This window comes from Megalopta genalis, chromosome 4 (assembly GCF_051020955.1).
Source record: "Megalopta genalis isolate 19385.01 chromosome 4, iyMegGena1_principal, whole genome shotgun sequence".
Taxonomy (NCBI): Eukaryota; Metazoa; Arthropoda; class Insecta; order Hymenoptera; family Halictidae; genus Megalopta; species Megalopta genalis.
The window spans coordinates 29,262,465-29,288,095 of NC_135016.1; the positions used below are offsets into that span (position 1 = coordinate 29,262,465).

The 25,631-nt window shown below is 41.8% G+C and overlaps 2 protein-coding genes across 6 annotated transcripts in view; one reads left to right on the forward strand and one right to left on the reverse strand.

Moving 5' to 3' along the window:
- LOC117218398 (uncharacterized) overlaps positions 1-5,645 on the forward strand; it is a 36,689-nt gene extending 31,044 nt beyond the window's left edge. For all 5 annotated transcript variants that reach the window (XM_076520910.1, XM_033466734.2, XM_076520909.1 and 2 more), the window contains 2 exons: positions 2,039-2,466; positions 3,091-5,645. In XM_076520910.1, the coding sequence (XP_076377025.1) occupies positions 2,042-2,466; positions 3,091-3,802 (1,137 nt within the window). In that variant the 5' untranslated portion in view covers positions 2,039-2,041 and the 3' untranslated portion in view covers positions 3,803-5,645. The remainder of the gene's footprint in view (positions 1-2,038; positions 2,467-3,090) is intronic.
- hwt (SH2 domain-containing adapter heavyweight) overlaps positions 1-25,631 on the reverse strand; it is a 414,519-nt gene that overhangs the window by 258,799 nt on the left and 130,089 nt on the right. The gene's annotated exons all lie outside the window — the stretch shown is intronic.

Below are 25,631 nucleotides of genomic sequence, written 5' to 3' on the forward strand. Positions count from 1 at the left end.
TTCCACGCAAGCCGTCGCTTATCTCGTTTCTATTGTTTCGAAATCGCGCGACTTCGAAATTTCGGTGACTTCTCGAGATATCATTCGCGAATGCCTCGCTGAATATTTTCATACTGAGCGTCGAATATTTTTCGGTCGTTTACATAATTCCCGCGAATAGGCTGCAGATCGTAGACTCTGCGAATGTTAGCCGGTAATGTGAATGGGACTGATTGCGCGTATAAATTATCGGAATTTAGTCGCGAATAAGTCGCTTCGAGTGCACGGAACTGTGATTCACCGGTGATTAACTTCGCTTAAATCGATTTTTCTTTCTCGAAATCCTGAAGCGATAGATAAATTTCGCGATCGGCTCGGAAATCAGCGTTGATACGATGCATAAAATGTCATAAAAAATATCCAACTACGCATGGTATTGGATAAATCACTATTTTGCTGAAACATTTCAAGTTTAACGTAAATTTGCATTAACATAATTTTTTCCCTCGATCAGCAACATATCAGTTTGTACGTAAAAAGAATATCCATCGCTTTATCTTATTTCTAGTAAAAATTTAAGATCGTAGAAAACAATCGTAATTAATCGTAATTAATCGAGCGTAATTAATCGTAATTAATCAGTTTCAAATTACATTTATGAGAATTTTATAAATACAAATACAAAAATATTAAGCGTGAATAAAATAACCTATATTTATTTTGCACAAAATCTCAAAATTTTTCTAATACGGATAACCATATTGCAAAAATTATATTATTTAAATAATCATGATTACAAAACACAGAAACGTTGCATAAAACACGTTGTTATATCAAAAAAATGAGATCGCTATTACATTAAATTTGAGAGTATATTATTATTTATTGAGAATTTACATTGTTTAGATGAGACATGAAAATTATATATCATTATTATATTAATTATGTATATGCAGGGTGTCTCAGAAACTCTGTTACAAAGCGATATCTCCATTATTGTTAATGATACGCGAAAATGCTTCAGGAACAAATTGTTTGGTTCAAAGGGACACATGTTGTGGTGGAAATCATTTTTTTATAAAGGTCATATTTTTTGAGATTTCAAGGTCATCGATATTTTGTAAAATAGGATTACATATTGCTATCATTATATCATAATAGCTAAGATCAAGACGAATCTAATAACCTATAATACCATGACCTTCATGTGACCTTGGGTACGGAAAATATAGAAATTTTTAGACATGAACAACTATTATATGTATATATATTAGTTATCTATATAGATGAATAGATAACTAATATATATACATATAATAGTTGTACATGTCTAAAAATTTCTCCGAGGCGCCGTTAACGAGTTATTAACGAAAAACAGTGACCAATAAGAATCGAGTACGGCTGACGCGAGGCGGCCCAGTCAACCAGCGCACGAAGCCCAGTTCCGCTCATTGGCTCGGTCGCCTCGCGCCAGCTGAGCTGGGCTCGACCGCCTCGCGTCAGCCGTACTCGATTCTTATTGGTCACTGTTTATCGTTAATAACTCGTTACTGGTGCCTCGGAGAAAATTTTTGTAAAGGAAAATGTTGCTTCAAATGACCTGAGGAACCCGCCACTTTCGGATTGCGAGACATTTTTGGGACACCCTGTATATATATACTATTTTATACTATTATTATTATATACTTTATATACTTAATGTACATACGTGCACCGAGTTGTTCGAGGTACAGTGACCGAAATAATGATATAATATATATAATAAATGTAAATAATGATATATGTACATATATCATTATTTATATTTGTATTATATACTATTATATACTTTATATACTTAATGTACATATATATAAAGTATATAATAATAATAGTATATAATAGTATATAATACAAATATAAATAATGATATATATACATATATCATTATTTACATTTATTATATATATTATATCATTATTTCGGTCACTGTACCTCGAACAACTCGGTGCACGTTTACCTGCGAAGGCAGCCTAATTTATAAATAACGCCTAAGCTAAGAGCGGAGTACTGTTCGCAGATCATGGACAGCCTGTACCCGAACTTAAACGAGCGATTTAAAAGCGAGGGAGTTTGCCCGGTCTGCCTGATGGAGATGGAACTGGCGCCCAGGTACACTTGCGACAACGGTCACACGATTTGTTACCGTTGCAAACCGTACTACTACGCCTGTCCCACCTGTCAGTGGCCGTTGGAAATGAAGCAGCCCTCTCCGCACGCCGGTCCATCTTACCCGATGCCCGCGCCTTCTCACTTCATGCCGCACCCTCTACCACCGCAATTCCACGAACATCATCCGACTGCGCCCAGCCTGGATTTTCTTAATAACGAGAGAACCCCGTATCCGCCGGCCCCGTCCGCGGATCAGCAACTTGTGCTATGTTCGTACGCTAATCTCGGATGCTGGGTGAAGATCCCGTTGCACCTGATAGACCTCCACGAATCTCGGTGAGCACGATATCAATCTCCGTCGTAGTTCGTAAATCATAGTCGGCTATAGTCGTAGTCCATCCGAAGCTTTGAAAAGGATAGACCGTTCGAAATTCTCGGGAATAACATTTTCGAAGATTTGCTGCATCTCAACTGTGCAAGCTTTGCAACTGCGAGTCGCTGGTTTTGTTGTTTCGAGTTTAACGTAAATGTTCGAAGTTAAGAAAAATATTCATACCACATTCTCCCTATTTCTCCCTTACTTTGCAACGTTTCGGCTTGAACATGAAAAAGCTAACGCTGAATTTGCAACGCAAACTTGGATACGTATGACTTTTGAACCGATGGGTGCCGCGCTTTGAAACTTGTACTTTCGGTATTCTCTCGTCGATATCTCTAGAAATATACCATGCAGAGTCGACATATTTTAGTTCTCCATGAAAAATATAATCACAATAGAGAATATCGATAAAGTTGAAACAATCGAATTCGAATAATTAAATGTTATAATAATTCTAGATTCTTTCGTTTCGGCACAATATCGTCCATTCGCCTCGCTGTGCACCATAGCTATCCTTAGAAGAGAATTCTGAAGGAGATTTCTGAACGGAGATATCTGAAAGTCCTATTTCTGCGTCGCAGGTGTCAGTTCCGACCTCATTTGGAGGAGGAGAGCGTTCCCACGGACGTGTTGCACAGGGACGAGGACCAGGTCCAGTGCAGGCACCACACGGTCGGTTGCAGGGTGCGAACGTCGCCATGGCGTATCTCGATCCACGAGGCTCACTGCGGCTACAAGGACCGTTTCGAGGCGTTCGAAGGGCTGGGCGAGTCATTGGGCGAGATAACGATCACGAGCGAGGAGTACGGCGACCCGGAGGAGCTGCTGGTATGCAAATACAGGCGGTACGGTTGCATGGTGCGGATGCCCAGGCGGCGGAAGCTGATGCACCAGGAGAAGTGCAACTACCGGAAGTATCACAGCGAGGGAGACGATTCGCCGACGGAGGACGAGCGCGATCCGAACGAGCTGGTCATCTGCAAGTGGGCGAAGTACGGCTGCATGGTGAGGATGCCGAGGCGACGGCAGTCGATGCACCAAGAGAAGTGCAACTACCGTAGGCCCGAGGAGGAGGAGGAGGAGGAGGAGGAGTGCGATCCGGACGAGCTGGTCGCTTGCAGATGGGCGGAGCACGGGTGCCGGGTCAGGCCGAAGCGCGGCCGCCTCGAAAGCCACGAGGAAAAATGCAATTACAGGATGGAGGAATGCGCGTTCAAAGATAACGGATGCGCCGAGCTAATCCATCCCTGCCGGAAATACGCTCACGAGAGACGCTGCCAGTTCGCTGATTAAATCCTCGATCGGCCCCCGCGTACTTTAAGCGAACTAGAATTTGCCGTGTCCCGGTTGCACTTTGTCGGCACTCCGGACTTTGTGCCAAGGATAAACTATACAACGATACTCGTAAAGTGGAAACGTTTCTCCGCGACGTTCCATTGTCCATGTTTTAAGTAGAACCCGTTCGAGAGTTTCGCAACACTTTCGGCCACCGGCCGATGCATTTATTGCAACAACTATTGTCCGCGCTCGCCATTGTGCAGCGAATGTCGTATTTATTCGGTTTGAAACAACTCCGCGAGATAATAAAGCGGAACTAATTTTCGCTTCGCTCGAATCATCGTAATTGATGTTTCGATAGAAATCAACGTTTATTCGACCCTTAACGATCGTTTAATCCTAAATTTATTATTGCCGATCTGCGAGACCGCTACTAATTGTGTACTTCTTCATCTGTGGTGATGATGGAATTGTAAGAAAAAAATGGTAAAAAATGAAACCTTCATTATCGATGTGCAAAGTAAAAACCGTTCATTTTAATTTCTCGTTTACCACTTTTATGTCGACAATAACGCAATAAACATTACCGGTCTGTGGGATATTTTATCTAATATGCTTTCAAAATATTTTATTCGAGATAGCTTCATCTGATTTAATATCCGATAATGTGATATTTCTGTAAATTGAGCAATTAGGCGAGGATTGAAAGTACACCGGATCAAACTGACTCAGTAACCGTGGACCGAGGGTTAACGAATAAGATAAAGGTTGAAAGCGTTGGTAAATGGTAAAAAATGGTAAAAAATGAAACCTTCATTATCGATGTGCAAAGTAAAAACCGTTCATTTTAATTTCTCGTTTACCACTTTTATGTCGACAATAACGCAATAAACATTACCGGTCTGTGGGATATTTTATCTAATATGCTTTCAAAATATTTTATTCGAGATAACTTCATCTGATTTAATATCCGATAATGTGATATTTCTGTAAATTGAGCAATTAGGCGAGGATTGAAAGTACACTGAATGAAACCGACCCAGTAACCGTGGGCCGAGGGTTAACCTTTTGCACTCGAAGCCATTTTAACTGTAAATCTAAAATCATTTTTCTGACTTGTATTACTTTCATTTTACACGACAAAGTGTATTTTATGCGTACGAAATTGAGTCTTGCGATTTATGCAACAGCTACACTTTCAGTAATGTTTCAAATCTAAGATTTAATAATATAAAAATTATCTTAGAACGTGATATATAACAATTTTTTAATGGTGCCTCAGAGTCACTATTCGAGTGCAAAGGGTTAACGAATAAGATGAAGGTTGAAAGCGTTGTCGAGCCGCAGGGAAACCATTCCGCTGACAGACACGAGACTTGCCGATATTCTTACGGTTCGTACACGAAGCTTTATCCATGCGGTAAAGTTCCGTAATACGCGGCGTTCTTAATCTTGCCGGCGCATAACGGGAAGACGTACAAGCTGCCTTGGCTCTTCGAAATATCGATTCGCATCTAGGCACACATTGCTCCAGACGGCAGTCCACCGAGCACGTCGAATACCGCGCTATTAATCAAATTATCATTAATTAGGTTACCATGGGGACAGTTTGCTCGATAAACCTCGACACCGGCGCCGAGCATTCGTTAAACGTTATTTATTACTCTTAACGAAAGCGCGCTGACCAACTTCGTCGAGTTACAATGCATAAATTGTTCAACGTGCCTTATTAATAGACCGCGAATACCTTTTGCATTCATTGGTGAAAATTGGTTTAAAAAGTACAGGAGAAACGTCACAAGTATTTACAAATATTGTTACGCTATTTTCAATTCATTAAAGACATTAAAAGAAAGAATACGTTTTTATTTAACACCTATTTTATAAGATAGTTATATACACGCAAAAAGAATGCTAATTTCTTTGAATTTATCGCAACGATTGTCGATGCATATTTTGCTGTTCAAATCTTGCAAAATTTGCAATGTGCAAACATTGAAATATTCGTCGATCAGAGAAAAAGCTCGTAGAATTACCGAATCGGACGATAAAACCGATTGCCGCGGGTGAATAAACAACGTCGATGTTGCTAATATCGAAGAAAGTAATTCCATAGGAGATTAAAGTTTCTTTAAACGCATCAGGTGTCCCAGAATTCGCGGAATGCAATAGTGGCAAAAAGATCCGCGATTCCTTAACAGGTGGTGTACTTTTAAGCAGGGAATCAGCTCTGACACTGATCGAGCGCTTAGACCACGGATCTCATTAATTCCTAGCAGCCACGACGCGAATTCGAGGGCCGTCTCTTCGGTTGGGAATAAACCGTGGCTCCCATGGCTGTGTCGCAGTGCATCCGCGAGAAACTTTCGAAACCCCATTAACCGCGATTTCCAAGAACTCCGGGGATTAGTCGAGGATTACTCTCCCTATCTCTCATTCTCTGCCGTTCTCTCTCTCCTCTCTCATTCTCTTTCATCCTCTATTATTCTCTCTTTATTTCTCTCTTATTCTTTCTTATTCTCTATTTTTCTATTACTCTTTCTGTATTTCTCCCTCGATTCTTTCTCTCTCTCTCTCTCTCTCGCTCTCTCTCTCTGTCTCACTTCTTTTATTTCTCTCTCTATATTTCTGTTTCTCTATTTCTTGCTTTATTTCTATTGGGTTGGCAACTAAGTAATTGCCGATTTCAGTTATAGATGTCTCTCACTCCCATTTTTATGATATCCGTAAATGTTATATTATAAAATTATTATTATTATTATTATTATGTTATTTTTTATTGTCCATGAATGTTAGCAACTGGACAAATTGAATGCAGCGGTCAAGGAAAAGCGAGCAGAATTGGTCAATCGTAAAGGTGTCATTTTCCAGCAGGACAATGCTAGGCCGCACACGTATTTGTCCACTCGGCAAAAATTGATGGATATTGGTTGGGGATTGATGTTACACCCACCATATAGTCCTGATCTCGCGCCATCGGATCACCACTTATTTCGATCCCTGGACAACTCCCTTCGTGGTAAAACTTTCGATGATGATGACGCTGTAAAATCTGACTTAACTCAGTTTTTGGCCGAAAAGGACCAGACTTTCTACGAGCGTGGAATTTTCAAGTTGTCAGAGAGATGGCAAAAGGTCATCGAACAAAATGGAAAATACATTACAGATTAAACTTGATTCCAAGTAAAAAGAAATTTTTTATTTCATTGACCAAATCGGCAATTACTTAGTTGCCAACCCAATATTTTACTCGCTCTATTTCTCTGTTAGTACAATTTTTAAGATACCTTTATTCAGAAATTTTTGTTAATTTTCTCCTAGTTTCTTTTTATGAAAAATATTATTTCTTGCCATAAAATACTTAAAATGCGATATTAACCAAAGACGCAAAGAAGAAAGATTTATGTAATTTAAGATCATTATACATATAATATCATATGTACTTGCAATCAATAAAAAAAACAGTACTTATAATATCAATACCAAGATCGCTTTATTTCGTTACACTGTCCCATTCACTGCAACCAATTGGTGAATAGAACGAAATGCACTTTTTAAGCAAATTAAAAATAAAACAAGCAAACGCAAGTGAAACGCGTATCTACACTATACACTCTTCTAATAAAAGAACTAGAAATCTTTCGAACGTTTCAAACTAGAATTAGATAGGTCGTTTAGACTTTTTTGTTACCTCGTCCTAAACAAAAGCATCCCATTCATGGTAGTTCTCCCCTATTTCTCTTCATCTTTTTCTCCATCTCTCTTTCAGCTCTTTCTCTATTTTCTCATCAGCTCTTTTTCCGTCTCTCTTCAGCTCTCTCTCTCTCTCTCTTTCTCTCTTTCTCTCTTTCTCTCTTTCTCTCTGGCTCCAGCCTCTCCCTTTCCATTTCGTGGTTCGCGCCCTATCGGCGCTGTATCGTCGACGGTATAGTGAAACTTACACTGGCATTCGGGGGATGATCTGGAGCATGATCGGCCGGGAACAAGGGGAACGACGCGGCGCGGATGGGATATCGAACACCTGGAAGCTAATGGCGCAGCCTTCTCCCCCTCGTTGCCGGCGAGAATCGCGCCGATTCCTGCCGTTTCCGTGGCCGTCGTCGACGCGTCGTAACGCCACCGGGACGTTTATGGCGGCCATTTGTAAGGCCGCCGAAAAAGCTTGGCAAGTGAACTGTCTTCGGCGTGATTACGTTCGCGATGTCCTCGCAAAATACGCGGACGTTGCCGACTGCCGCGGCGGATAAATCTTCCAGGACGCGTTTATGTCCGCAACCTTTTCTTCCGGGAAACAGGTTGCCCATGAGCATGCCAACCTGCCGCTGAATTTCTCGGCCAACGTGTCTCAAGCTGCCCTTACGAAGCGTCGTCGGCCATACCGATTCTTTAGCCTACATAAGATTTTCGGAAATAGTTGTGGAAACCAGTCTTCCATTTTTTTGTGAGGACTTTCACTTTTCTTGGCCACTTTCATTTCATCAATCACGCTTTATTCGTAATCTCGTATATATTTTGCAATCTCTTTGGAAATTGTGTAAATGACTGCAATTATTAGACTGCGGATTCTATGCATTTATGACAAAAATGATTGAGCAAAGTATAAAACTGAAAAGAAGTGAAAAGAGAAAAGAACTGAACGAATTCAAGAACGTTGATGCATTCATTTCAGCTTATTAAAATTATTGAAGGAGATAAGAAGTTTCAATTGGTCTTTCGTTTCTTAAAAATGGTGCAGAAAATTTGGATTTTTCATAAAGATCCGCAGTCTAGTATTATACCGTACGTGTTTGACTCTTTCTTCCCGATAATCGAGAAGCTAGAAGGTTTCTCAACAATTCTGGAAGAGGAAGGTGAATTTTTAACTTTAAACATTTGTTCCGCTTTTAATCGTGCAAGCTAGACGATTGATCCTCGCACAGAACGATTCTCCAGACTCTCCCAAATCGAGCGATATATAATTTTACAAGATTCTAAACGTACGACTAAATTTGAGCAATCGTTAAAAGAACCGGGACGCCGTAAATTCGCGCAGTAAAGTTCGTCGCGTAAATGTTCTCGGACGGCGTATTAACAATAAACCTACCGCGGTCAAAGTGACCGCTTTCTTATTTTGCAATTCTGCAAAGTTCCGAGACTCTTTCGTGGAAAACGCTTGAATAAGATATATTATTGGAGCAAGTCTTATAATATTAGGGTGTCCCATAAGTTCTTTCCTTTTTTCTGATGCGAGACGATTATACGATGTTTGTTGTTTAAGACTGATTTATCGAGTTATATACGAACCGTTCTGCTCTATTACCTTCTTCCATCTTTCAGGAGGCCTCATTATACTGTCTTTGAGGCTTATTTGCAAAATATTGATCAAGGTGCGTTTTTATTTCGCTTACGAATTTAAACGGTTTCTCACGGAGAGAATTTTTTAACGAGAAGAACAAGCAATAATCGGATGGAACAATGTCTGGGGAGTACGGAGGATGAGATATAGAACGTCCCAATCAAACTGCAATAATTTTTGTCTTACGACCAACGCAACATGCGGTTTTGCGTTGTCTTGATGAAAAACGACGCCGCGTCGGTTCGCCAATTCTGGCGAACGGCGCAGAAAAGATTTGATAAGGAACTTTGTCACCAACGAAACGTACTCTAAAAGAGCTCTGGGACGACTGAAACCGATACCCTAAACAGCCAAAAGATAAGCCTGCGTGTTTGCATAAACACAGTCAGTTAGAGCCATTCATAGCGCGGCGCGGAAAGAACTTATGGGGCACCCTAATAAAAACTTTACGAATTCCAAATAAATTCGGTCTTCTCACTTTTGTGAATCAGTACATGCCAGTTAGCATTACTGCTTGGTAGGTTTAACTTTAAACTTCGGTGCAAGTATCAAGAGACAACATTGCCAACGAACACCTCTAATATTTGGAATTCCCCCGTGCAAGCGCAGAATTTTCGAAGCCCAGATGCCACCGACTTCGCCGCGGAAGCTTATTCAAACAATTCGCCCTGGTAAAAGTTGAACTTGCGCGGCCACGCGGCTCGAATCTGCGCGCTCGGAAAATATTTACCGGACAGATAAATCTCGGCAGAGAATCTCGGCGAGCGGAAGCGAGGCCTGCGTTCCGCGGATATCACGGCCGAAAAGTAGGACTCCGTGGTGGGAAGATTCGACGAGGTGGTCCGCTATACATGAAAATCTCAAAAGATTCCGCGGATCCTGACGTACACTTTTTTTTTTAGATACTGCATAAATATCGAACGGGCCTGAAAAACGATGAACTGTTGACCGTTCGCGGCTCGCGAGAGACGTCGCGGCGTCGGTCAGAACTTTCGCTGCGGAAGGTGACCCAAGCGATGGACAAAAGGGAATAGAGGCTGTTTTACATAGTAAAGACCGAGGAAGAGCACCGGTCGCTACCCAACTGGATTCTTAAAGAGGATGGTCGGTTCCGCAGCGTCGGGAAACTGCGGCGGAATCGTGACGAACCGAATGTTCCACTTTTACATCTGTCCGCATTATTTACGGCTCTGCGATGTTCGAGCAATGAAAGTTACCGGGTTCGCGATTAGATTGCGTTTATGATCACTGAACAAGTCTTGTTATATCGTTAATAAATATATGCAAGTTCCTTGTAAAAAAACAGCAATTGTATTTACAGTTGTTAATACTCGTAAGATTTACCATTGAGTCTGTTAATGTAATGTCGCTTATAAATGCATCTGTGTATAATGTAATTGTGCAAAATAACTCTGTATAGGATTTTATAGCATAAATTAAAGAGAAAGAAAAGTGAAATGATAACTTAGACTGCAAAATGTTAGACAGAGATTATTCGAAATTTATTAATTACTCGAAATTATTCTACTTTCTACAGTACAGCCTTGGTTAACCGAATTAGATTTTCCTCGAATTTTATTATTTAAACTTTTGATTACACAAAGTAGTAACGATGAAACTGTAGAAGAACCTTGTTCGAACTTATCATTTTATACTATTGTATTAATAATTTACCGAAAATAAAAAGAAATTAACTATCATTTCTGAATTCGGATAATCGAAGTTCTACCGTACTTACAAATATTTTAGAATATATCGGTAAAGATCGGAATACGGAAAATTTGTATGGGTTCTTAGAGTATCAAAATTATTTAACGAAATAGTGCGTCATTCTTTGCAGCCTGTTACAATGATTAAAAAACAAAATATCTGACTTTTCCAACGATCCGAACGCATGCATTTTTAAATAGTTTCCTTTGTTGAAAGACTCCAAGGTATCACTAGACTGTTAAAATTAACAAAATAGAGTGTCATCCTTTGCAGCCCATTACAATTATCAAAGACAGAAATATGTTTATTCGACTTTTTATTCTTCCAATTAATGGAGTAAATTATAATTTTGTCCAAAAAAACCTAAACACATTCATCTTTAACTAGATTCCTTTCTTGGACTAAACGAATAAACTTTACACGTTTATACACAACATACGCTAGAATTGTATTTGATTTTTATTTACTTTCGATCCACAAAGGCAATACACCGAAGATCCCGTTGAAAATAAATATAACTAAGAGAGAAAGTAAAATAGCCTAATTACTAGGGTATACATCGGTGATCGATTCTGTAGCTCCACTATCTTTAATCTCGCAAGATTATTTATATCTTGCAAAGGGAGCAATAATTTCGAAGCCGCTCCATTGGCCGAATATTAATGAAAGACGCGAGGTCTGTAATTAAATAGCCGATCCAACTCTCCGGCGAATTTTCTTCGAAGCGAGAACGTCGCGTTACAGGTGGAAATAAATCAAAGTTGGACGATGAAAGGCGCGGGGATCAGTAGGCGTCGTATTCAAGAGTCTAAGCCAAGGTAGACGCGTAAGTTAGTCGCGCGGTTGTGCGGGGGTGGGACAGGCTGGCCGAGGGGTACGAGTAAATTGCACCCTTGGGGAACAGATCCGACGAGTGGCGTGAAGGGCCACGGCAAGCCAGAAGTCAGCCAACTTTAATTAAGACACAGGTGTCTTCTGCCTGTAGATTGCGACCCGCTCCCGCTAAACAAACGACGATCAAATTTTGTCTCCGCCGACGCGACGCGATCTCGCAAAAAATGCTTAACCGGCCAACAAAAATAACGTCTACTTTGGAAATTGAGAAGGATCGATCGTTTGCACTATGGCAACGGGATGGAGATTTTTTATGCCAGCTGATTTTCACTTAACCTTTTAGGTACGGCTGAATTCTGCGCGAGGCTATTTCTCTGGACAGCAGAGTCTGATGTGTACTGTACAGAGTCTGATACTGTATATTCTGTCTGTATATACAGAGTGTCCCAAAAATGCCTCGCAATCCGAAAGTGGCGGATTCCTCAGGCCATTTGAAGCAACTTTTTCCTTTACAAAAATGTTCTCCGAGGCACCGTTAACGAGTTATTAACGAAAAACAGTGACCAATAAGAATCGAGTATGGCTGACGCGAGGTGGCCGACCCAACAGCGCCAATGGTCGAGCGGTCGAATCGCAGCTCAGCTGGCGCGAACGGCCGAGTCAACGGCGCCAGCGGTCGAGCGGTCGAATCCCAGCTCAGTTGGCGCGAGGCGACCGAGCCAATGAGCGGAACTGGGCTTCGCGCGCTGGTTGGCTGGGCCGCCTCGCGTCAGCCGTACTCGATTCTTATTGGTCACTGTTTTTCGTTAATAACTCGTTAACGGTGCCTCGGAGAACATTTTTGTAAAGGAAGAAGTTGCTTCAAATGGCCTGAGGAATCCGCCATTTCCGGATTGGGAGACATTTTTGTGACACCCTGTAGACTGTTGTAAATCGATGTGAAGACAAAAGAAGTGTGAAACAATGCATATGAACGATTATTTGGTTCAAACGATGAGCGAGTGAGCTATTAGAGCAAGCCACTATAGTGGCGCGTCGTTCAGGGAGATGACATCCGCGAAAGCCACTATAGTGGCGTGTCGTTCTAAAAGATGATATCCGCGGAAGCCTCCATAGTGGCGCGTCGTGCCTAAAGAGTTAAATTGCACATCGAAGTTATTTTCGTTATTACGAAAAGTAGGAAAAAATGACGAAGTGGTATTTAAATGGCTTCGATGCGTGCATCTGAAGGTGACAGAGAATCGTTCGATCATGGCTGTTTTAATGATTTTTTCAAGGTGGACGACATCTTTTTGCACGTTAACGTTTCTCTTTTAGAGCGCGATGTTACTGTTTGCGTCATGACGAGTTCAATGGCCTATAATACGACGATCTTGAAACGACCTTGACAATTCAAGCTTGAATTGAAATTTAAGGAATACAGAAACCGTGTAACTCGCCTTCTTTTAAGTGCCGAGCACCGTTTCCGTATTCTTTAAAATTCAACTCATTTAATTTCATTACCTAGTTCAATTATTTAATCTTCATCGTTTAGTACAATTATTTAAACTTAATCATTTATACGTATCTCGTATTAGAGCAACGAGGTGTCCCTGGCTCAGTTCACATTTTTCTGATGCAGTCTATTCACACACATCGATCCATTTGTTCGAGTATAATTTTTCTCAAAAGCTGACGCAAAATAAAGAACAAAGACAATAAAGACAGAGAGCGCGAAGGGTGGAATTCGATTCAGGAAAAATGGTGAACGGTCACGTTGCGAATGATTTCCCGGAGAATTCTTTCCGTGGAGTCGAGCTTCCGATGTCCGAAAGGAATAAAGCACGCCTCCCCCCAAAAAAATGCAAACGATATCACGTCTGAATTGAATTTAATGGGGGACAGGGTCTCCCCGACGGAAATCCAGATGCGATCTCCGAGCGACAATGTCGAGCGACGGTGTCTAACCCAAGAATCACCTTAATGCATGTATTCATACGATAAGCTCAGGCTTTGAATCGGATGCGTCGGGCGGCGTGTAGGTGTCGTCGGGATTCCGTGACGGACGCGGATACCTTCTCCGACAAAGGCGACACGGGCTCGTCGGATATCTTAGGTTGTTTCATTTAAACGCTCTCCAAACAACCGAGCCCTCGCGCGAGACCATGATCCTCCGACGGTGCCTTTGTTCGAGTCTTTAGGCAGCTGTTCGAGAACGTTGAATAACTCTTTGTCAGAGTCAAAGAAGTTTCCTAAGATCTGCGGAAGCCGAGGTTTCTTTCGCAACTTGACTTCCGAGAGATCGCTTCTGTATTAATAATTCAGAGAAGAGGGAACATGGCAATCGCGAAACTACGTTTATTCTGCAATAGCACGTTTGCTTCGAATTGCACGAAGATTTAACCCTTAGCACTCCGAACCATTCTGGACGTTGGCTACCAGCCACTCAGCGCCACTTTTCGGCAGAAACGGGCATTTACAGACCCTCGTATTATTTAGTATGGTTTTGGAACTAACTAACATATTATAATGATATTGGAGTTATATGAATTGGCTGAAATCGAGAAATTTGCAAAAAAATCAATATCTTATTTTTTATAATTTTGTTTTGTCGTTGTAATCGCTATCTATGCGAACTCTTTCTCTCGTCGCCTTGTTGCTTGAACGATATCACTGTCACTGCTATCAAAACGATAGACTAACTGTAGAAGAAAACCTTCTACATATCTGTAGTAACATTTCTGTGTAACATTTCTAACATATCTGTATAAACGTCTGTCTGGAGCTCATCTTCGCTACTACTTGTGCCATGAGACTCATTCGTGTTTGAACGTTTTGCCATTGTTCTAATGAAAAATATGAATAAATACGTAGGTTGAAAATTTCTAATTGTTATTACTAACTCACAAGATGATATTTACGAAAAAAACTTTTACCAAACAATTTATTTACCAAGAGAAGAATCACTTTTCCGATTTTCTCACTCGTTAGATCTATCTATACCGCTCGACGCTTCAAACCAGACTGAGTTCAGCTTTGAAAATCTTTTCCTCCAGATTTTATGATTATAAATCTTACTATACAGTGCGTACTATGTTCGCATACCGACCTTTCTTCTACAAACTTGCCTTATCGCTATTTTCAAATGGTGCCTTTGAAGTGCTCGAACCGTCGTGAGCACGTCTCTCACGTTTTCGTCAAAACCCGCTGACATTTCTTGTATATATCCTAGTAATTTTACTATATTTTGATCTGATTTCTTGTGCCATTTCAAGAGAAAACTTCAGGGACAAATGCATGTCTCAAAAAGTTGCGCTGAAATAACTCAATTCCCCGTAATCACGAATAAACTTTAATGTCCCACGAGAGAGGACAGCGGAGTGCAAAGGGTTAAACTATTATATTGAAGATCGAGGGTTGAGAATTCCCGTAAAAATTGTACGAGATCGTGTGCAAGTCGTAAATAACTTCCGATGCAGCTAGATAGAATCTGTTGTTCGTATTTATAGTAAAATTTGGGAAGATGAGATACGATTATTCGTGCCACGTAGCTCGTTTTTATAGTTGTTGACAATTCGAAACTATAAAAACGAAGAGAAGGACTCGAATAATCGTATCCATTTTTCTAGACAACCCGAGCGTCAATTAGAGAGACACTACTGTACTCGCTATGAGTCATCGGAACAAACGAGCTGTTGCATTTACCGAATGAATAATATATATTTATATCAAAATAAATATATAAAAAGAAACAAAAGAGATAAGCAAAAGGAAAAACGAAACGAAATATAAATGTCTGATAAAAAGACGAAAACTTATTCATGACTCGACCTAATGATTACATATTTGGTTCAATGTAACCGCTGCTTCCGAAGTTATTGTTTAAGAGAAAATTGTCCAGCTGTTTTTACATGCAGCACGATCATTCAAAATCCTGTTAACTTCGTCGAGATTCGCTGCGACAACTCGCGCACCGTCGGATTTCGTTTAATAAGGATTCCAGGCGTGCGGCCGGTTTGACGATCCGGCCCGGTCCCCGAGGTAATTAAAAGAAAAGGAATCAGGATTTTTCTTAGGGGTGGGTGGGGGCAAAAGATCGCGGGAGAAGTCGGCGCGACGTCGAAGAATTCGAAATCGGATTAAGCGAGAGCGATGGAACGGTCGATTTCGTTCCAGGGTGTTTCGGGGCTTTTCATTTTTCAGCCAACCCCCGGCGCCGGCCCCGGCACGTATTTGCATTACAAATACACGTTTTACTCGGGTTTCTTGTGTTTCATTAAATCCGTTTCTTCCTCCTTTTTCCGTCTTCCGAGCTGCCGGTGTTGCGCGAGGCGAGGCGAGGCGAGGCGTTTCGCTATCGACGCCGCTGACGCGCTTCGTCTCCTCTCAAAGGGTTATATTAAAAATTTGAATCCCGTGCCGAGGGACTCACCCTCTTTAGAAACTTCGAACGCAGAAGTCGTTTATCAGGGACGTGCGCGGAAACAAGTATCGCCGTTGTTAATGCAGCGAGCCACGCTGTGGAGAGAAATGATCGAGTCTGTGTCAAAATCGCAGAATTTTTCACAGAAATGAGATGGAGAGATGATCTTCTTTTTTTAAATGGTACTTTATACGTTCTGGAATAAGGAATAATTATAGAGAATGACGCACGAACAATTTTCAACGTTGAACATTTATGTTAAATTCGATGTTTCTCGATGAAATTTTCGTTTATCCATTGCAACCTTTGAGAAGCTTCTTTATCGCTGATCAGACTGCGGATCTTATGCATCTGAGGCACAATTATAGTAGTTGCAATTGTGGAAAGATAGAAATAATTTTAATGTAATTTGAAAGTGACAATGTGGTATTTTTAATCTATGAAGATTATTCAAAGCAGAAAGATCTTTCTATTTAGCTTCTATTTCTTGCAATTGATGCAGGTTGTTTTTAACATACTTTGCAGTACAATCCGCGATCTAGTCGTTTTTCAATTTTTTATCGCTGGTCAGACTCCGGATCTTATGCATCTAAGGCACCATTATAGCAGTTGCAATTGAAAATAGTGGAAAGATTGAAATAATTTTAATGTAATTTGAAAGTGACAATGTGGTATTTTTAATCTATGAAAATTATTGAAAGCAGGATGATCTTTCTATTTAGCTTCTATTTCTTGCAATTGATGCAGGCTGTTTTTAATATATTTTGCAGTACAATTCGCGATCTAGTCTTTTTCCAATTTTTTATCGCTGGTCAGACTCCGGATCTTATGCATCTAAGACACGATTATAGCAGTTGCAATTGAAAATAGTGGAAAGATTGAAATAATTTTAATGTAATTTGGAAGTGACAATGTGGTATTTTTAATCTATGAAAATGGTTCAAAGCAGAAAGATCTTTCTATTTAGTTTCTATTTCTTGCAATTGATGCAGGCTGTTTTTAATACATTTTGCAGTACAATCCGCGATCTAGTCTTTTTTCAATTTTTTATAAGCAAAAATCGTAGAATATTGCGAAGTTATTCGTTGTCTCCGAAACTCTTTCTCGCAGAACATCGATTGCTGACAGTTCCGAAGATTTCGTGTAGGACAAGTTGAAAAATTTGGTTTCGAGAAGGGCAAAAGACGCGCCATACAAAGAAGATAGTTTGATCGTTCAATAGATAATTCGATCGACCCCACGAAACGCGGTGTCGATGAGCAAAGCTGATCACCCCGGTGTTTGCCTCGGCCAAATTCGTAGCCATAAATCTGGATCCCGGATGTAGTTGCGATCCATGGCCGAGAGAGATAATCGGGCACGTGCCCACGGAATCAGATGTTCCGAAGACGTCCAATCATCGGCGTTCCCCGTCGACGGGATCAGAGCAACGCGCCGTGGATTTTCTCGTTACCGTGCCGCTGATAGTTATATCCTGACAAAATTGAGATACGAGGCTGCTCTTCGGTAACGCCAATGTGAATTATGGAGCTCGCGTGCGTCGCGGGTCGGGCCGGGTCGGACCGGGTCGGATCGGGCCGGGCCGCCGGACCGAGCCGAACGATTTCACCGAACCCGTAGACGTATTTATGTGAGAAAATTATGGTCCCGGACCCGTGGCCGCCACGTGAGCCCGGCTCCGGCTGGTTTATAGAACGGCTCCGCGCGGCTCCCTGTGATCACCGGTCGATGATCAACGGTTAGGCCAGCCGCCGAGCTATTGTTTATGGTCACCCTAGAAGCTTGCCAAGCGATACAGATTTATAAGTAGCCGGTATTACGCAACAGGCAGTCGGTTCCCGAGACTCGCGTGGAATTGAGTTATTAACATTAGCCGGGCTCGGCGTTAGTCACGAGATGGCGATTATTGGAGCACGACGATGCGTGGGATTTTTAAACTGTAACAAGATCGACGCTTCGGACGATCGTGCAGAAACAGCACAAATTTATCTTCGCATCTGTAAAAGCTGAAATTGAAACGAAGAAACGTAAAGCGTGAGAAAATGAAAAAACGTTCCTTCTCATAAATGGTACAAATTCGAACGTCTCCAGAAACGTGGAGAAATTTGTGACGTGGTTGAAACTGCCGCGGATTCGAAGATCGAAGCTTCCTCTTTACAACGACCTGCGAAAATTCGATGTACGTCTTTTCCGAGCCATTTCATGGAAGTTTGAACGATACCTGTGCTGATAGCTTCGCAAGGTTCGATGGCTTGACACTTCCAATTTGGTCCACTTTCTTCTCTCGTAAAACAGCGAGAAAAAATGGTAGACGCAGTTTCGCGGTGTCCTTGTAAAGAGGAAGCTTCGATCTTTAAATCTATGCTAGTTACGGCCCAGGAGAAAATTTTGTAACGTTTCTAGAGACATTTCAATTGGTAGCATTTTCGAAGCGACAATCGTGCCCCTCGGTTTCGCAATCGAAGAATTCGTAAAATCGGATGAAAATGTTGATGCGCGCGCTAATTTGAAGAATGAAAGGCAAACGATAGAGACTGCAAAAAGAGATGATTTGCGGCGCCGAGCCACGGTAAGGCGATCAGTGGATAAACACCTTTAGCCGACGGAATAACGTCCTCCCGGGCTTGCTATCTCAACAATTCGCCACCCCGCAGGCAAATATTATTGAAACTTCTGGTACGAAGATGTTAACGCAGGGAAAGGATCGGAAGAGTATACGACGAGTGTCGGGAATCGAAGAAATCATTATTTACCGAGAGCCCGGCCATTGTCCTCTTCGACGGATGCATCGTCGAATTAAGGGCTTTTGTCAGATTGAATGCCGGAGGCGCGCACACAATGCGTTCGCTTCTCTGTCGCACCTTTTATCCTATTCCTCTCTCTCTCTTTTTCTCTTTTCCTCTCTTTCGCTGTTTCTCTGTTTCTCTCCTCCCTTTCCCTCTCTCTCTCTCGCGCGCGCGCTTCTCCCTCTCTCTCGCGCTTCTCTCTCTCTCCCTCTCCCTCTCGCGCTTCTCTCTCTCTCCCTCTCCCTCTCGCGCTTCTCTCTCTCTCCCTCTCCCTCTCGCGCTTCTCTCTCTCCCTCTCTCTCTCTCTCTCTCTCTCTCTCTGCCTTCACCGGCAGTAGATCCCCGGGCTCTTTCGCTCTCGTTCACTTTCTCTGCACTTGGCGCGGCCCTCCGCGCGAATCGCTTTGACAGTTGCCTCGCAAATGAAAGCACTTTTCCGCCGAATAGACAAAATAAATCGAGTCCCTCGTACAATGTCGATGATTCTGTAACAATGCGCGTCTGCTTGAACGTCGACCCACGCACGAATAAATACGCGAGCTCGTCCGCGAAAAATCCGTATCGCCGAGCGATAAAACCGGCCCCCGCTCCCTCCCGAGACCGTTACTATTTTATTGGCTCTCGTAAGACCCGAATAATCTCGACGCGGGCGAGGATCGTCGATCGCCACGGTTTAGTTAGGATCTACTCATCGACGCTTGTGCCGCGCGTTTATTAAATTCCGTAGACGACACTATGTGTGTCGCCACTATTTCTTGTTTATTCGACGGGATCTGCGAGACGTTTGCGAGATTAGGGTCAGATTGGTTCGACGCGTGCACGGAGACTCTCTCGAAAATTAATTATTAACCCCTTGAACCACCCCTTCGTGACAAACTGTAAACATTTAATCGTGTGCTGGGGTCGTAATTAACCTTAACATTGTATTTCTATTAATTGTTACGAATAGCATTAATAGTTTGACTATCGTTTAATAATTAACATTTCTTTTTTATTGATTTGAGTTTAATTTATTATAATTTATACTACTATATCTTACTTTATCTCGTTTTATTGCCTTGTTTTATTTTATCTATCTTATTTTATATTTTATGTAATTTTATTCTCTCATTTCATTTAATCTACTTTATGATATTTTATTTTTATTCAATTTTATTTTCTCGTTTTATTTCGCCTATTTCATTTTATCGTATGGTATTATATCGAATAACGTTTTGCGCGTATGCTCGACGGTTGGAGGAGGTTGGTGAAATTGTTAAACAAGCAAAAATGTCAAGGATTCCTGTCGAACGACCGGCAGGAAAATGGTGGTAACAAAAGGTCGGGGGGTGTGCGTTCTTCCGGTGATTTATCGATGATAATTAAAGAGCCGGACGTCACCGCCGGCTGCGTGTCGATGACCAATGGCCACTGCGTGAGCTTCGTATTAATAGTGCCTTTTAATACCCACCCGAGGGATCGGTTGAACGGCCATTTCCGCCGCTAAATAAATACACCGTTCAACGTGTACACGCGTAATTTCGCCGGTGACTTTATGCAAATCATCCATCGCCTGCCAATACACGCGCCGATTTACCCTTGGCCGATGAAAAAAAATTTCAAATTGCACCCGCCCGGCACAAGTATCTCTCATTGTTCCGCTCTTTCTCGTTTCGAGTTCGACTACAAATAAAAACGTAATCGTCTGTCTCGCGGAACGCGGCGAGGGCTTTTAATTTGTCGGCGGCAGAAAAATTCAATTCGCCGTTTTTTTTTTTAAACGAAATCACGTGCTGCTATTGTAATATCGGTGCAGCACGTTTTATAGGTTATGTGTACACCGAAAGAAATTAATATTAAATATATTTATAGCGTTTATTATTTCTACTTACATGCTATGTAATATGTATTGCGGTTATGCAATCGACTCGATAATTTCGTCTGCTGTTAATACTTCTGTTTGTTAATGTTTGTTAATATTTCTGTTAACATTTATAAGATTTGGTACAAATAGAAATCAAATTAGCGAAATGAAGAACATTTAAACGATGACGATGTAAATTTGTTTCAGTTACTGAATTACTTTAAATAAAATAATGTACCTAACAATAAGAAGTCGGCCGTATCATTGTTTCTTTGCAGTTGTCCTTACAGCTTTAGATTTATCCATTAAAGTTTTCTATTAGGCCAATTCGTCTTCTTCGCAACCGCATAAAATCGAGCGGCTAACGAGACGCCAAAAAATCGAATAGAATTCGTAAAGAATGAAATTTTGTTGACATTTTACGAACTGCAGTTACGTAGAAAAGTAACTGCAGAAAGCTTGATATTACCCAGAAAGTTTGATATTTGTAACTTGGAAGATAGCAGGGAGAGAACGATTGGCGAATCGGAGCGAAGTCGAAACAACCGGTGACGACCGATGACGTCCTTTCGTCGCGATGCATTAGACGCGGAGACTCGACGAACCAATTAAATAAATGGTCGGAAATTGTACGGCTGATGGTGGTATAGGGCGGCACCAAGGCGCCTTCATCCGCGACGCCTCAGCGTTTCTTCCATTAAGGAACATCCGTGGCCCCCTCCATTTTCTAAAGCAGCAACGGGGCCACTCTCAGCCCCAGCACGTTCTCTTTCGACGCTTCGTAGTCCTTGTCATCGGTGACGTTACTGGAATTACATTGAATCCACAAAGGGTTCAGGGAAGACTTTCATCAATGCATAGAACGCCGCTATTGTTCTTCCCATAAGATTGATCCACCGGTCTTCCTTAGACTCGCGGAGTCGCGGAGACGAAAACACACGCATTTCGGACCCCTTGTCGCTCCGACGGTGTACAAATAATTTAATACGGCGCACAATGTGTCGCGAAACGGCGATTCTTACGAAATTAATTGGAAACACAACGCGGAATCGCAAATTCTAGATCATTTATTTTAAGAATAGAATTTATTTTAATTGTTGAGACCTTCGCGTCGGTGCTCGACATCTCGGCTCACAAAAATCGTACAGCAACCAATTATAATGGATTTTACACAAAAAAGTACACAGTTTTGATTGGCACAGGTGTAACTAGGCGAAACAAATTTAGTCCACTTCGCACATTATTACGAAGTCGAGTCAATTTTGTACTTTCAAACAATTCTTAATATCGCTGTTTGAAGAATCTCATTTTGCATAAAAATCCGCTCCGTGTAATCACTGCATTCGCCTCTATCGTTAACGAGAACATTTTCCACATACGTTACAATTAACGTATTTTTTGGTCCTCTTTTTTTTTTAACTTTTTCATCATTCTATGTTACACCAATACGTGTTTCCCATAAGTGCGTAAGATCCGCAGTCTAATGATTTCCTTAAAATACTTAGGCTACTCGACGGAACACTTTTCCCCATCGGTACATATTTCTCCGACGTTTTCCCGTAGTTTTCTGTTCGAGTTACTAGCGCGTGAAAACCGCAGACTGGCGATAACGATATCCGACAAGCAAGTACAATATGATAATGTTAAATAGACTCTTAACATCGCTGTTTGGTGAAATGTATCATAGCTAAAATTTCGGAAGATCTTACGATGGTACATGTTTAGCAGGTCAAGATACTCTAAGCTCTTAGTACAGATCAATACGAAGCCCTTGCTCAAGCGATTACAGAATATTTAACAATTTCGCCGACGAACATCGGAAGTAGTGGCCGCTAGCAGCGGACGCCGTGTCTCGGAGGAGCTGAAAAAATTCAGAGACAGTAGGCTCGCATCTAGAAATATGCTCTGCGTCGATCTGTTCCTCTTTTTGATCGAGATTCTCAATATCGCTGTTTGGTGAAAGGTATCATAGCTAAAATTTTGGAAAATCTTACGATAGTACATGTTTAGCAGATCAAGATACTCTAAGCTACAGATCAATACGAAGCCCTTGCTCAAGCGATTACCAGAATATTTAACAATTTCGTCGACGGACGTCGGAAATAGTGGCTGCTAGCAGCGGACGCCGTGTATCGGAAGAGCTGAGAGAATTCGGAGACGGTTGGATCGCATCTAGAAATATGCTCTGCGTCGATCCGTTCCTCTTAGTTTTCTGTTCGAGCTACTCGCGCGTGAAAACCGCAGGCTGGCGATAACGATATCCGACAAAGCAAATACAATATGATAATGTTAAATAGAAACTGTCGGCTTGGAAATCGATGATCGCGATAAAAGTGGATCGCTCTAAGGATTCCCAATCTTCGGATCGGACTGCGTTGCCAGGAAATAATGCTGCGTACAGTGAATCGCTATAGGAAATCACCCTTGCTCAAGCGATTACCAGAATATTTAACAATTTCTTCGACGAACGTCGGAAGTAGTGGCCGCTAGCAGCGGACGCCGTGTCTCGGAGGAGCTGAGAGAATTCGGAGACGGTTGGCTCGCATCTAGAAATATGCTCTACGTCGATCTGTTCTTCTTTTTGATCGAGACTCTTAATATCGCTGTTTGGTGAAATGTATCATAGCTAAAATTTCGGAAAATCTTACGATGGTACATGTTTAGCAGGTCAAGATACTCTAAGCTACAGATCAATACGAAGCCCTTGCTCAAGCGATTATCAGAATATTTAACAATTTCGTCGACGAACGTCGGAAGTAGTGGCCGCTAGCAGCGGACGCCGTGTCTCGGAGGAGCTGAGAGAATTCGGAGACGGTTGGCTCGCATCTAGAAATATGCTCTGCGTCGATCTGTTCCTCTTAGTTTTCTGTTCGAGCTACTCGCGCGTGAAAACCGCAGGCTGGCGATAACGATATCCGACAAAGCAAATACAATATGATAATGTTAAATAGAAACTGTCGGCTTGGAAATCGATGATCGCGATAAAAGTGGATCGCTCTAAGGATTCCCAATCTTCGGATCGGACTGCGTTGCCAGGAAATAATGCTGCGTACAGTGAATCGCTATAGGAAATCACCCTTGCTCAAGCGATTACCAGAATATTTAACAATTTCGTCGACGAACGTCGGAAATAGTGGCCGCTAGCAGCGGACGCCGTGTCTCGGAGGAGCTGAGAGAATTCGGAGACGGTTGGCTCGCATCTTGAAATATGCTCTGCGTCGATCCGTTCCTCTTTTTGATCGAGTGGCCTCGGCCAGTATGCCACGCGTATGAGACGAGGGATGCCTGCGCTGAATTGTAATAATGCACCTGCACCGGCCGCGAACGCTGTACACCGGCGCGCGCGTGAGAGAGAGAGAAAGAGAGAAAGAGAGCTCCTCCACAGCGGGATGGGATTTAGGTGCGCTATCTCGAGGAGGCCACCGAGAGTCGTATGAAAGCTTGGATACGAAATACGAAGCGAAAGTACACGGACGGGGGCCTAGGAGCAAAGGAAACAGCCGGTTCCTATTTAGTGCTTCCACGCCGGCTATGTCAACGTTATTATACCGCAGATTCCCAAGGGAGTGCCGGTGCTCACGGGACCGGAGCGAGGGGGTGTCACCGCGACGAATACGTCGCAAAAGTGGTTTTTTAAAATATGGATCGACCGTAACGTTTACGGAACCTAGCCGGTGGAGGGGACAGGCGTGCGTCTGAAACCGCTTGTAAATTATAGCGGCCGGCCGACAAGCCGCAAGGACGCTCTAAATTCTCGCTTAGAACGTCCTCTTCGCGGATCGACGCTGCGGACACAGCTCTACGCGTTCGCCTACTCGTAATCCTTGGAAACGTCCCGCATAGTGCAAGCAATTTGCCCGAAGAAGTCGGAATTCGATTGGTTAAATCGATCGCAGCGAGCACTGCTTCGAATATTTCGCAGATTCTCTTTGTTCGTGGTCAAAGTTCTCTGAGACCGATGCAAGAAACATTCTTATTTTATCAACACTTTATGTACCGATAGTTTTCTAATAGTTAGTTCAATATCGAAGATCGACAGTTGAGAATTTCTTGGAACATTGTTCAATAGCGATAACAACTTTATCCGTGATTCAACGAATTATTTGGATTAATGTAATAACTGGTCTCGAAGTTATCATTTAAAAGAAAATTATCAGGCTTCTGAATCATGCAGTGCAGCTGAATCATCGGAAAGCCTATTAATAGGCTTCCAGTAAATAAAGTATTAAATTTAGATATGTTTAAATGAAGTGTTGGTTTTACGTGTTTACGACGAAAATGGATAGGCGAAACATAAAATATTGAAAAGATTGTAATCAATGATCGCAATTGATGCGGATAGTTTTTATTTTTCATAAAGATCCGCAGTCTAGCCGTCGCAGTTTATCATAAAACCGTTTGGACGTTGAACGAAATTATAAAGACGTGAAAGAGACACAGGACGAAAGATATAGGAAGCATTAAGTAATTATAATTAAATAACCACAGTACGTTTCTCTAATTGGTTGCACACGGTGTCTAAAAAACGAAGTAGAAAAGACGAGGAAGGAAATATGCTGTACAAAAAATTAGACATAAATGAGCGATCAAATTTTGTTCGTGGACCTTATTGTCCAGAAAAATTATTTAGAGAATATATAGGCGATTTCTCGAATTTCATGATTTCATACAAATCGCTAAAATAATCGCCAGCTCAATAAAAAACATATAATATACGTGCAATGGAATCTCGACTACGTATGCCGAAAAGCTAGAAACTATAGCAAACAAAGAACAGTGAACGCAACCAAGTGAATGCAATTACAATCTCGGCCTTTGTAAAATAACTAAATAAAACGAATAGAGACAAACGTCGTCGGAGAAATCGGTCCTACACTCTCATTTTCCTGCAGGAACCCCGACATTCCTTGAATTCTACGCGAAGGCGATGAATT